This window comes from Podarcis filfolensis (genome assembly GCF_964270895.1).
Source record: "Podarcis filfolensis genome assembly, chromosome: 12".
Classification (NCBI taxonomy): Eukaryota; Metazoa; Chordata; class Lepidosauria; order Squamata; family Lacertidae; genus Podarcis; species Podarcis filfolensis.
Genome location: NC_139614.1, coordinates 50899304 through 50909846, shown reverse-complemented (window position 1 = coordinate 50909846; position 10543 = coordinate 50899304). Strand labels below are relative to the sequence as shown.

Sequence of the window (10543 nt, the reverse complement as noted above, 5' to 3'; positions counted from 1 at the left end):
ATTGAGAACCTGCAGGTCTCCAGATGGACTCCGAATCCCAGCAGCCTCAACCTTTCATGGCCAATGGTCAGGGATGATGGGAGAGGGAGTCCAGCAAATTCTGGGGAGCCGCACAGCTTCCCCATTTCTCACCTTGTTCTTCACCCTGTTTCAAATTCTGGCTGCCAGATGTTTCTGGGAAACAAGCAAGGCATTGCTAAATTGTGGAACTTGCTCCCATGAAAGGCACTGTTAGCCACCAGCTTCCATGGTTTTGAAAAATGGCGGAAGGAGGAGGAGATGGTCAGTGGTCACTAGCCATGATGTCCCTGCTCTGCCTCCACAGACAGAGGTTGCAAAGCTTCTGAATATCAGTTGCAGGAAGCCACAGGAGGGGAGAGTTGGTCTTGAGTTCAGGTCCTGCTTGCTGGTTTATCATAGGCATCCAGGTTGGCCACTGTGAGAAAGTCACTTCCGCCCTGCAGTGGTGTTGCGGGCTTCACGCCCCCACCACAAGCGCAGCAGCTGGAGTTCAGCCTCTGTGCGATTGAGGGAATCCCCAGCCGCGTCATCCCCTGGCCAGCCAATCGGCTGGCTCTGGGGGTGTGGCCTGCTCTATTTAAGGCAGGCGCAGCCAGGGATCTCCCTCTTTTGCCACCTGCCAGCTGTTCCTGTTTCCCACCCTCCCGCCCTTTAAGGCTTTCGTTCCTTGACCTTGCTATGGACCTTGGTTGGTCGCCATTGAGGGGCCTGGTAGGAATTTTTCCGCTTGGCAAATTGGCACCAGCCACTTGGTTTTCGCCTACCTCGTAGCAAATCATCACAACTTTCTTGGTATTGGCGGTTAGGCATTGGTATAGTTCTGTAGATGGAAGAGGGGAGGTAGCGGCATCACCTGCCCCACATACTGAAGGGTAGTCTGTTAAAGGATTCTGGGGGGCGTGGCCCTGTCCGAAGCCTAAGGAGGTTAGGGCCCAAGGCATGCCCCCATCAATGACCCCGGGGAAGCTCCTAGTTGATGTGCATCAGCAGGACTTCCCCATCTTGTTGTTTAGTCGTTTAGTCGTGTCCGACTCTTCGTGACCCCATGGACCAGAGCACGCCAGGCACTCCTGTCTTCCACTGCCTCCCGCAGTTTGGTCAAACTCACGCTGGTAGCTTCGAGAACACTATCCAACCATCTCGTCCTCTGTCATCCCCTTCTCCTTGTGCCCTCCATCTTTCCCAGCATCAGGGTCTTTTCCAGGGAGTCTTCTCTTCTCATGAGGTGGCCAAAGTATTGGAGCCCCAGCTTCAGGATCTGTCCTTCCAGTGAGCACTCAGGGCTGATTTCCTTCAGAATGGATAGGTTTGATCTTCTTGCAGTCCATGGGACTCTCAAGAGTCTCCTCCAGCACCATAATTCAAAAGCATCAATTCTTCGGCAATCAGCCTTCTTTATGGTCCAGCTCTCACTTCCATACATCACTATACGTGGTTAAATGGGGACCAAAAGAAAGGTTTGTGCTTTCCCCCTAATAGGAAGGCTTTAGCCTGGCAGATTTGGAGTGGGTTTGTCCTTAGCAAACAGCCATTCAGCCACAGAGAACAGCCAGCAGCCCATGACATTTGAAACCAGGAACATAATAATTTCAGCTTGTAAAGAAAGTGAGCTCAAGGGCTTCTATTAATAATGAATGCAACACTTTCCTGAAATAACGGTCTGTGTGTGTGTGTGTGTGTGTGTGTGTGTGTGTGTGTGTGTGTGTCTTAGGAACCCCCCCCCCCCCGAAACTGCCCGGACAATGAATGCATGAGTGGCCTGGAAACACTTGTCATTGACATCAAAGACCTGATGCCCATAATTGAAATACCCTATTATTTTGAAATGCAATACATGAAAGAAAGGGGTGAGGCTGGGGCAATGAGAGACAATTCTCCAACGGAATATGCTCATCTGTAAAACACTGAGCCATGGGTCCTTCCTGTGTATGCACCACACTCAGGGCTGATCCCGGTGACCTGTTTGTTCAGCGTTCATCTTCATTGGTCTGGTCTTTATTGAATATTCATTCCAATTTGTTTATGTGGACAGTTGCATGACTAGGAGCACTGATTTGCTTCTCAGGTTCTTCTGTGTCTTCCCATTAAGCATCCATTGGCCCAGCGTTTTCCCATGCATTTTCTTGTCACTTTCCAAACTGCGAAAGTCCTATTGTTCTTTTCTCTCTTTTTTTGAAAAAAAAGGGCGGCTCCCAACAGAACATTAAAACACGGTAAAAGATCAAACATTAAAAACGTCCCTAAACAGGGCTGCTTTCAGATGTCTTCTAAAAGTCAGGTAGTTGTTTATCTCCTTGACATCTGATGGGAGGGCGTTCCACAGGGCGGGTGCCACCACTGAGAAGGCCCTCTGCATGGTACCCTGTAACCTCACATCTCGCAGTGAGGGAACTGCCAGAAGGCCCTCGGAGCTGGACAAGAACATAGGAATAGCTTGCTGGATCAAGTCAATGGCCCATCTAGTCCAGCATCCTGTTGTGTGGCGAGTTCTCGCCCCCGCCCCCCCAGTGGAAATAAAGACACATGACACAATTATTAAGGTTAATGGGCTAAATAAGGCCACAACTTTATTGGTTACAGATGAAGAGCGGTATTGGCTTAGGCATTGGTCCTAACCGACTATATCCGGGTTCGGCCCATCTGCTTGAAGTCCAGTAAGGGTTAACCACCAGTAGGGGGAGTCCTTTTTTAATTATGGTGCTGGAGGAGACTCTTGAGAATCCCATGGAGTCTACCGCTCTTAACCACTATACCACACTGGCTCTCAGGTAGTGGCACCCGAACTGTGGAACGCCCTCCCATCAGATGTCAAGGAAACAAACAACTATCTGACTTTTAGGAGACATCTGAAGGCAGCCCTGTTTAGGGAAGTTTTTAATGTTTGATCTTTTATCTTGTTTTTAATGTGCTGTTGGGAGCCGCCCAGATTGGCTGAGGAAACCCAGCCAGATCTGTGGGGTATAAATTATTATTATTATTATTATTATTATTATTATTATTATTATTATTATTATTATTCACACTGTACCATTAAAGCACCTCTGAAGCACATTCTCTCCGCCCCCACTCAAAGAATTCTGGGCACTGTAGTTTGTGAAGGGATGCTGGGAATTCTAACTCTGTGAGGGATCAACTTGGTCATGTACTGGCTTGCTCACGTACACAGACTGGAAGATGGCAGGGTCCCCAAGGACGTGCTCTGTGGGGAGCTGGCTTCAAGCGCCAGGCCTGCTGGCAGACCAACACTGCATTGCAAAGATGCCTGCAATGTGAAGGCTGGCAACCTTGCAGACAACCGACCGCAGTGCCTGGAGACAGACAGTCAGGTTGTGCATCCACAGCGGTGATCGGAAGAGGAACAACTGCTGGGAGGAGCACAGAGAGAAGAAACGCCATGGCGCATCTGCAGCAGCGCAACTGGACGCCTTCATCTGCCCCAGCTGCAACAAAACATGTCTCTCCTGTATCGATCTCTACAGTCACAGCAGACGCTGTAACTCTCTGGTAATTTGAGTTTACTCCACAAGGTGCACCCTTCTATTGTCTCCTGAGACAGATGGAGTAAGGGGTAAACTTCTATGCCGATACTTCTCCAAGGAAAAGGATGCTCTCTGGAGCCAGTGTGGTGTAGTGGTTAAGAGCAGTAGACTCGTAATCTGGTGAACTGGGTTCGATTCCCCGTTCCTCCACATGCAGCTGCTGGGTGACCTTGGGCTAGTCACACTTTTCTGAAGTCTCTCAGCCTCACTCACCTCACAGAGTGTTTGTTGTGGGGGAGGAAGGAAAGGAGATTGTTAGCCGCTTTGAGACTCCTTCGGGTAGTGATAAAGCGGGATATCAAATCCAAACTCTTCTTCTTCTTCTTCCATATCTTCAGGCTTCATCCTCAGATTCCAAAACAAGACAGGGCATTTTCACCTTGAGGTTGCCACATGCCTCTGTTTTTCCTTCGGCCGTAGCCTGAAACCCAAACCAGACCTTGTTTCCATCAATTAAAAGCAGCAGCAGCAGCAGCAACCCGCCCTCCCTTTCAATAAATAAATAAAAAAGATAACGAAACATTTCTAATAATAGTGAGCTTAGAACCTGTTTCTTTTTTAAGAAAACAAGAGGAGGATTTATATTTTGACAGGCTTCCTTTCAACAAGGAATTCTTCTCGGGGGCAGAGGCTGACTAACTAAAGTATTTATATAGCAGCTGGGTAAACACTAGGAGCAGTGGGAAAAGTGGCTCCTCTGTAAAAGTGTCAATACTGGACTTTGCGGCAGGGGGTGTCAGGGAGAGATGACTAGGGAAGACCCTCCCCCTGTTTTAAAAGGGTTCCGGGCCACAAAAGGGAAGTTTATTTTTTTATTTGAGGGGAGGGAGATGCTAAGTTCCAAAGTGACTCAGTTCCTTACACAATAAAAGGTTTTGAATTGGACTCATTTTGGATTTAAAACAAACATATTTGGGGAGGGGGAAGGCTACTAGCCATGATGGCTATTCTCTGCGTCTACGGTTGGAGGTTGGGACGCGGGTGGCACAGAGCCTAGGACTTGCCGATCAGAAGGTCAGTGGTTTGAATCCCCGTGACGGGGTGAGCTCCCGTTGCTCGGTCCCTGCTCCTGCCAACCTAGCAGTTTGAAAGCACGTCAAAGTGCAAGTAGATAAATAGGTACCGCTCTGGTGGGAAGGTAAACAGTGTTTCCGTGCACTGCTCTGGTTCACCAGAAGCGGCTTAGTCATGCTGGCCACATGACCCAGAAGCTGTCTGCGGACGTCGGCTCCCTCGGCCTATAGAGCGAGATGAGCGCGCAATCCCAGAGTTGGCCACGACTGGACTTAATGGTCAGAGGTCCCTTTACCTTTATGGTTGGAGGCAGAAATGCTTCTGAATGCCAGTTGAAGAAAGCCACAGGAAGGGAGCAGAATCTCGCACTCAGGTCCTACTCACCGGTTTCCTACAGGCATCAGGTTGGCCGCTGTGAGAACAGGATGGTGACCTAGATGGGTGATTGGCCTGATCCAGGACGCTCCTCTGGTGTTCGTAAGAGGAGACAGCCTTGTTTTCTGCTGCAGGACTAGGTCTGGTGGGCTTAAGTAACAGGATGTCATAATAATAATAATAATAATAATAATAATAATAATAATAATAATAATTTATACCCCTCCCATCTGGCTGGGCTTCCCCAGCCACTCTGGGCGGCTTCCAACAGAATATTAAAATACCGTAATACATCAAACGTTAAAAGCTTCCCTAAACAGGGCTGCCTTCAGATGTCTTCTAAATGTCTGGTAGATGTTGTTCTCTTTCACATCTGGTGGGAGGGCGTTCCACAGGGCGGGGGCCACCACCAAGAAGGCCCTCTGCCTGGTTCCCTGTAACTTGGCTTCTCGCAGCGAGGGAACCGCCAGAAGGCCCTCGGTGCTGGACCTCAGTGTCCAGGCAGAACGATGGGGGTGGAGACGCTCCTTCAAGTATACTGGACCGAGGCCGTTTAGGGCTTTAAAGGTCAGCACCAACACTTTGAACATGTGTGGAACAGTTTAACAATGGAACCTGTTCCTTCTGGGCTCCCCTTGCCTTTGGGTGGGCAGTCATCTGTTGTGGTGGCACTATCAGGGCAGGACTTTGGGGAAGGATGAACAAGGGGGGCACATAGAGCAGGCTTCCCCTAGAGGAGAGGCAGTTTAATTGAGGGAAACAACAAAGGCATTCTGTACATGCTGAGAGGCCATTTGGTCTAGGGCATGGGTAGGCAAGGGACACGGGTGGAGCTGTGGGTTAAACCACAGAGCCTAGGACTTGCTGATCAGAAGGTCGGCGGTGTGGATCCCCACGACGGGGTGAACTCCCCTTGTTCGGTCCCTGCTCCTGCCAACCTAGCATTTCGAAAGCACAAAGTGCAAGTAGATAAATAGGTACTGCTCCAGCGGGAAGGTAAACAGCATTTCCGTGTGCTGCACTGGTTCACCAGAAGCGGCTTAGTCATGCTGGCCACATGACCCAGAAGCTGTATGCTGGCTCCCTCGGCCAATAAAGTGAGATGAGCACCGCAACTCCAGTCGGTCACAACTGGACCTAATGGTCAGGGGCCACTTTACCTTTACCAATGGGTAGGCAAACTAAGGTCCGGGGGCCAGATCTGGCCCAATTGCCTTCTAAAACTAGCTGGCCCAGGAATCAGCTGGTCCGGGAATCAGCGTGTTTGTCCATGAGTAGAATGTGTGTTTATATTTAAAATGCATCTCTGGGTTATTTGTGGGACGTAGGAATCCGTTCATTATTTTTTCCCCTTCAAAATATTGTCCAGCCCCCCACAAGGTCTGAGGGACAGTGGACCGACTCCCTGCTGAAAAATTTTGCTGACCCCTGCTCTAGGGACCCAAAGTCTCTGCTTCTCTAGAGCTGCAATCCTAAACATAGCTCACCTGAGAGTGAACCCCACAGAATTCTGCTTCTGTGCTGACCTGCCTAGGCTTGCGTTGCACTGGTCTGAATCTTCCTCCTGGGACCCCAAGAGCTTCTGGGGTCCCTGCTTGCTGTGGAAACAATCTGCTGGTGGACTTCTCATGGGCAACTGTGGAGAACAGGTTGCTGGACCAGATGGACCAGATCCTGCAGAGCTCTTCTTGTTCTCCAGATACCCACGGAGGCTGACCTGCTGGCAACTCATACACCCCAGTCCGCGAATGGACTGATTGTGGTGCTTCGGTGGAGAGAGGGGAGATCGCTTTGCACGTGCCCAGGAGCCCCCACACCCCGCTCTCTCTCTCTGAATACCTTCCCCACCCCAGCCCTGCTTCCTGAAGCCAGGAGCTCTCCATAAAACCTGCGCTCTCGCCCGCGTGAGAAGTGCCACCACGACACCGGGTCAGTGGGCAGCTTTCTGGAGGCGCGGGGTGGGGAGGCCCTGTGCACCTGCTCAGAGGTCCTCTTGTCTTCCTCATCTGTGATCTTAGCACACACACAGAGAGAGGGGGGACCCTGCAACCGAAGGCAACGGGAGTTTCTCCCTCCTGCTGCCTCCTCCTGAATGCTCAAGGGCGGGGAGGGGGGACCTGAGCGAGGCAGCCTCGGGCGGAGCGCGCAGCGAGCGCAGGAGAAGGCGGCGGCTCTGCGGCAGTAGAGGAAGTTAGTTTGCCTGGGACTGGCCTCTTATTAGCGGCGGCTCCGGGCGCCTGCGATGCGCTTGTCCCTGCCGGAGCCGACGCGCTCGGGGCGGGCGTGAGGCGGAAAGGACGGCCGGCACCGGAGGCTGCCCTCATGGGGAGGCGCTCGGCCCAGCCGCGCAGCCCCCGAGCGCTCCCCGCCGCTTTCTTCTTCCTGCTGCCGGTAAGTGGCCGAAGAGAGGTCTCTTTCCTCTGCGGGGGAGGGGAGGAAGAGGCGCCTCTACGGGGAACCCCCCCCCCCCGCCCCGCGCGCACCTAGCTCACACCTGCAGTTAGGGACCTGCGAAGCTGCTTGGTTGGTTGGTTGCTTGGTCCGGCCAGCTCCGTGTTGTCGACACGGACCGGCAGCGGCTCTCCGGGTTTTTTCCCCTCCCCCCCCAAAAAAAGCCTTACCTGGAGATGTTGCCGCGGACCTTGCGCGCGCCACGAGGATGCTCTGGTACACATGTCTGCGACGCCTGCCTTGCTGTCCCATCCCCAGTGGTTGGGAGCGGGGGGGGGGTGAAGGCCCATAGGTAGCAGGAAAGGGGTATTGCGCGCCCCCCAGGAAGGAAGGGGAGCGGGGAGCACATTGCAGGGCACAGAGGAACGCTGGGGCTATTTATTTCATACTATCATTGCAGAGTTAGAAGGGGTTCCAAAGGTCATCCAGTCCAACCCGCTTTTAATGCAGCTGAGGAGAGGGTTGTTGTGCTCAGGTCCTGCTTGTGGACACCTGCCACCTTCTTTCTTTCTATATTTGTGTCTTGCTTTCGCCCTGAGGTGGCGTACATGGTTTCCGCACATGTGCACACACATCTCACATTATCTTCACAACAAGCCTGTGAGGTAGGGACAGCAGCTGTGAGAACAGGATACTGGGCTAGAGGGGTCTTTGACCTGATCTAACAGTCAGGGTCTTCTTATGTTCTCTCTCTCTCACTCCCTGCCAGTTTATTTTATTCCTCCATAGCAATCCCTTCCCCCCGTTTTTATTATCAGTTTCTTTTTAAAAATAACACAATCAGGGAACTCACTGCTATCTTTCCCTACTTGCTTTGAGGTGCAATTGCCTCCACAACACACCCAAAGTTGGTGGTCCTTCCCTGAAGTAAGAAGAATGGAAAACATCTGCACATGAACAGAGGACCTCTTTTTAGATGCGTTTAATAATCACCTTGCTCATGGGGTGAGGGACAAGTCCTGCTGTTAACAACAAGCTCTGGGATTCAGCTCCCGTGTGCTTTGAATCAAGCCCCCTTCATAATTATTAGGGTTATTATAATTAACCGCCTTGCACCCTAAAAAGATGGTCACATCCAGATTTCAGCCTATGGTGAAGTTTGTTCGTTTGTTCCCAGTGGTGATTGCAACTGCACCTTTTCACACTGGGACTTCCTTTGAACTGGGGGTCCCTAAGGCCCAAACCTAGACCCCAAATATCTGAGAGATAGCCTCCTCTCCTACGGACCCTCTCAGGTGTTAAAATCAGCAGAGGGGTCTCTTCTGGTAGATCCACTGCCATCCTTCAGACAGGGCCTTCTCTGCAGCAGCCCCTAAATTGTGGCAATCTCTCCCTGCAGAGGTACATCTGGCTGCTTCACTGCACAGCTTTGGGTGAACACTGAAGATGCATCTTTTAAAAATTATTATTATCCTTTATTAAATTTGTCTACTGCTCAGTGCTTGCAGATCTGTTTTTTTATTACATTCTGCACATTGCCTTGAGATGGGCTTAGGAGGCAATTGTTATTGTTACATAATAGGTTGTGTCAGTGGATCACATTGCTAACAAGGACCACACTCCATTGTGCTTGGTTCAGATGGCTTTCCAGGGTGGAATACCTGCCCTTCCTGGGGCACATGATCTGAAGCTCTCCAGTGATGCCGTATGTGTGCAGTGCAGAGAGTCTGGGACTTTGCTTAGGAAATATGTATGAGCCAAACCTTTTGGAAGGCGTCCATTTTTGTTGTTGTGCTCCCACAGTAGTGTGGCTGATAATTTCAGCTGGTTCTGATTGTGTGTCAATTTCAGTTCCTTGGGTGTCTTTCCCCATGTTCCATTCCTCTTGGTTGCACTGCACTATGGGTTTTGTAGTGTATAGCTAAATAATTGGATGGTTGCACTCCTGCATGACGAATACAAATGTATATTCCACTTCCAATGCTTAAAACTGCTAGGCTGCCTCCTGCCCAGGTGTGGATCGGGCCAAATAAATCTGCTTAGATATTCAAGAAGTTAGCTCCATTATGCCATGCCCTGAAGGCATGTGTTGCTCATGAGAATAGCGATTTGGTGGACAAAGGGAGGTGACTGAAAAGTGTCAACAATACAAATGTGTTTGTTGTGGGAATGTTTAGGGTGGCAGGAGAGGATATATTGTTTATTAATATCCTTCCTAAGTTGCGCTTACGAATAGGGACGCGGGTGGCGCTGTGGGTTAAACCACAGAGCCTAGGACTTGCTGATCAGAAGGTCAGCGGTTCGAATCCCCACGATGGGGTGAGCTCCCGTTGCTCGGTCCCTGCTCCTGCCAACCTAGCAGTTCGTAAGCATGTCAAAGTGCAAGTAGATAAGTAGGTACTGCTTTGGCGGGAAGGTAAACAGCGTTTCCGTGTGCTGCTCTGTTTTGCCAGAAGCGGCTTAGTCATGCTGGCCACATGACCCGGAAGCTGTACACCGGCTCCCTCGGGCAGGAAAGCGAGATGAGCGCCGCAACCCGAGTCGTCACGACTAGACCTAATGGTCAGGGGTCCCTTTACCTTTTAACTTGTGCTAGCAATTTCCTTTACTTAGCAGAGTTTACATTCCCCTTCTAATATGCACAGCAGATAGCTGGTTGCAGGCTTATGTAAGCCTCTCACTATCATACAATTCAGTATTGAATTGTATGTTCCTTGTAAGTTCTCCTTTATCCCTCTTAAAAGAATAAAGACACAGCAATCTTATTTAAAGTCAATAAAAGAAGTTTACTCACATCAGTTCACAGTTGGATCCCCAAAGGCAGACTTAGTTACAGATATGTACATGTGGATCTACCCCATATGGGGGAATAATTCCAGTGCTTCTGCTAGCTGAGAGCTACCAGAGCAGTCCTAGCTAAAAGCTGGTCAAACAAAGAAGGAAGTGAAAAAGAGAAGGTGCGGCAGCATGCCTTGTCCTTTTGTTACCTGGACAGTTTAAGGTTATGCCCACCTCTAGTCACATGCAAAACGAAGGATGCTCCAGCCAAGAGGAAAACAGGAAGTTTTCAACTGGCTGGACCAAACATTCCCCTGTATGTCTTCTCTAGCGTTACAAGGAATGTTGTACTTGACTGCTCTCAGTGAATTACATTCCACATTTGTATCATTTGTGTGTGGATACATATGTTTTGTACCAGCTAA

The 10543-nt window shown here is 50.3% G+C and overlaps 1 protein-coding gene across 1 annotated transcript in view; it reads left to right on the top strand.

The window, feature by feature from the left end:
- The first annotated feature begins 6920 nt into the window (after positions 1-6920).
- The window catches only part of CRHR2 (corticotropin releasing hormone receptor 2), a 203648-nt gene continuing 200025 nt past the window's right edge, over positions 6921-10543 (top strand). Inside the window, exon 1 of the mRNA XM_083579912.1 lies at positions 6921-7340. Coding sequence (XP_083436038.1) covers positions 7272-7340 — 69 coding nt within the window. The 5' untranslated portion in view covers positions 6921-7271. The remainder of the gene's footprint in view (positions 7341-10543) is intronic.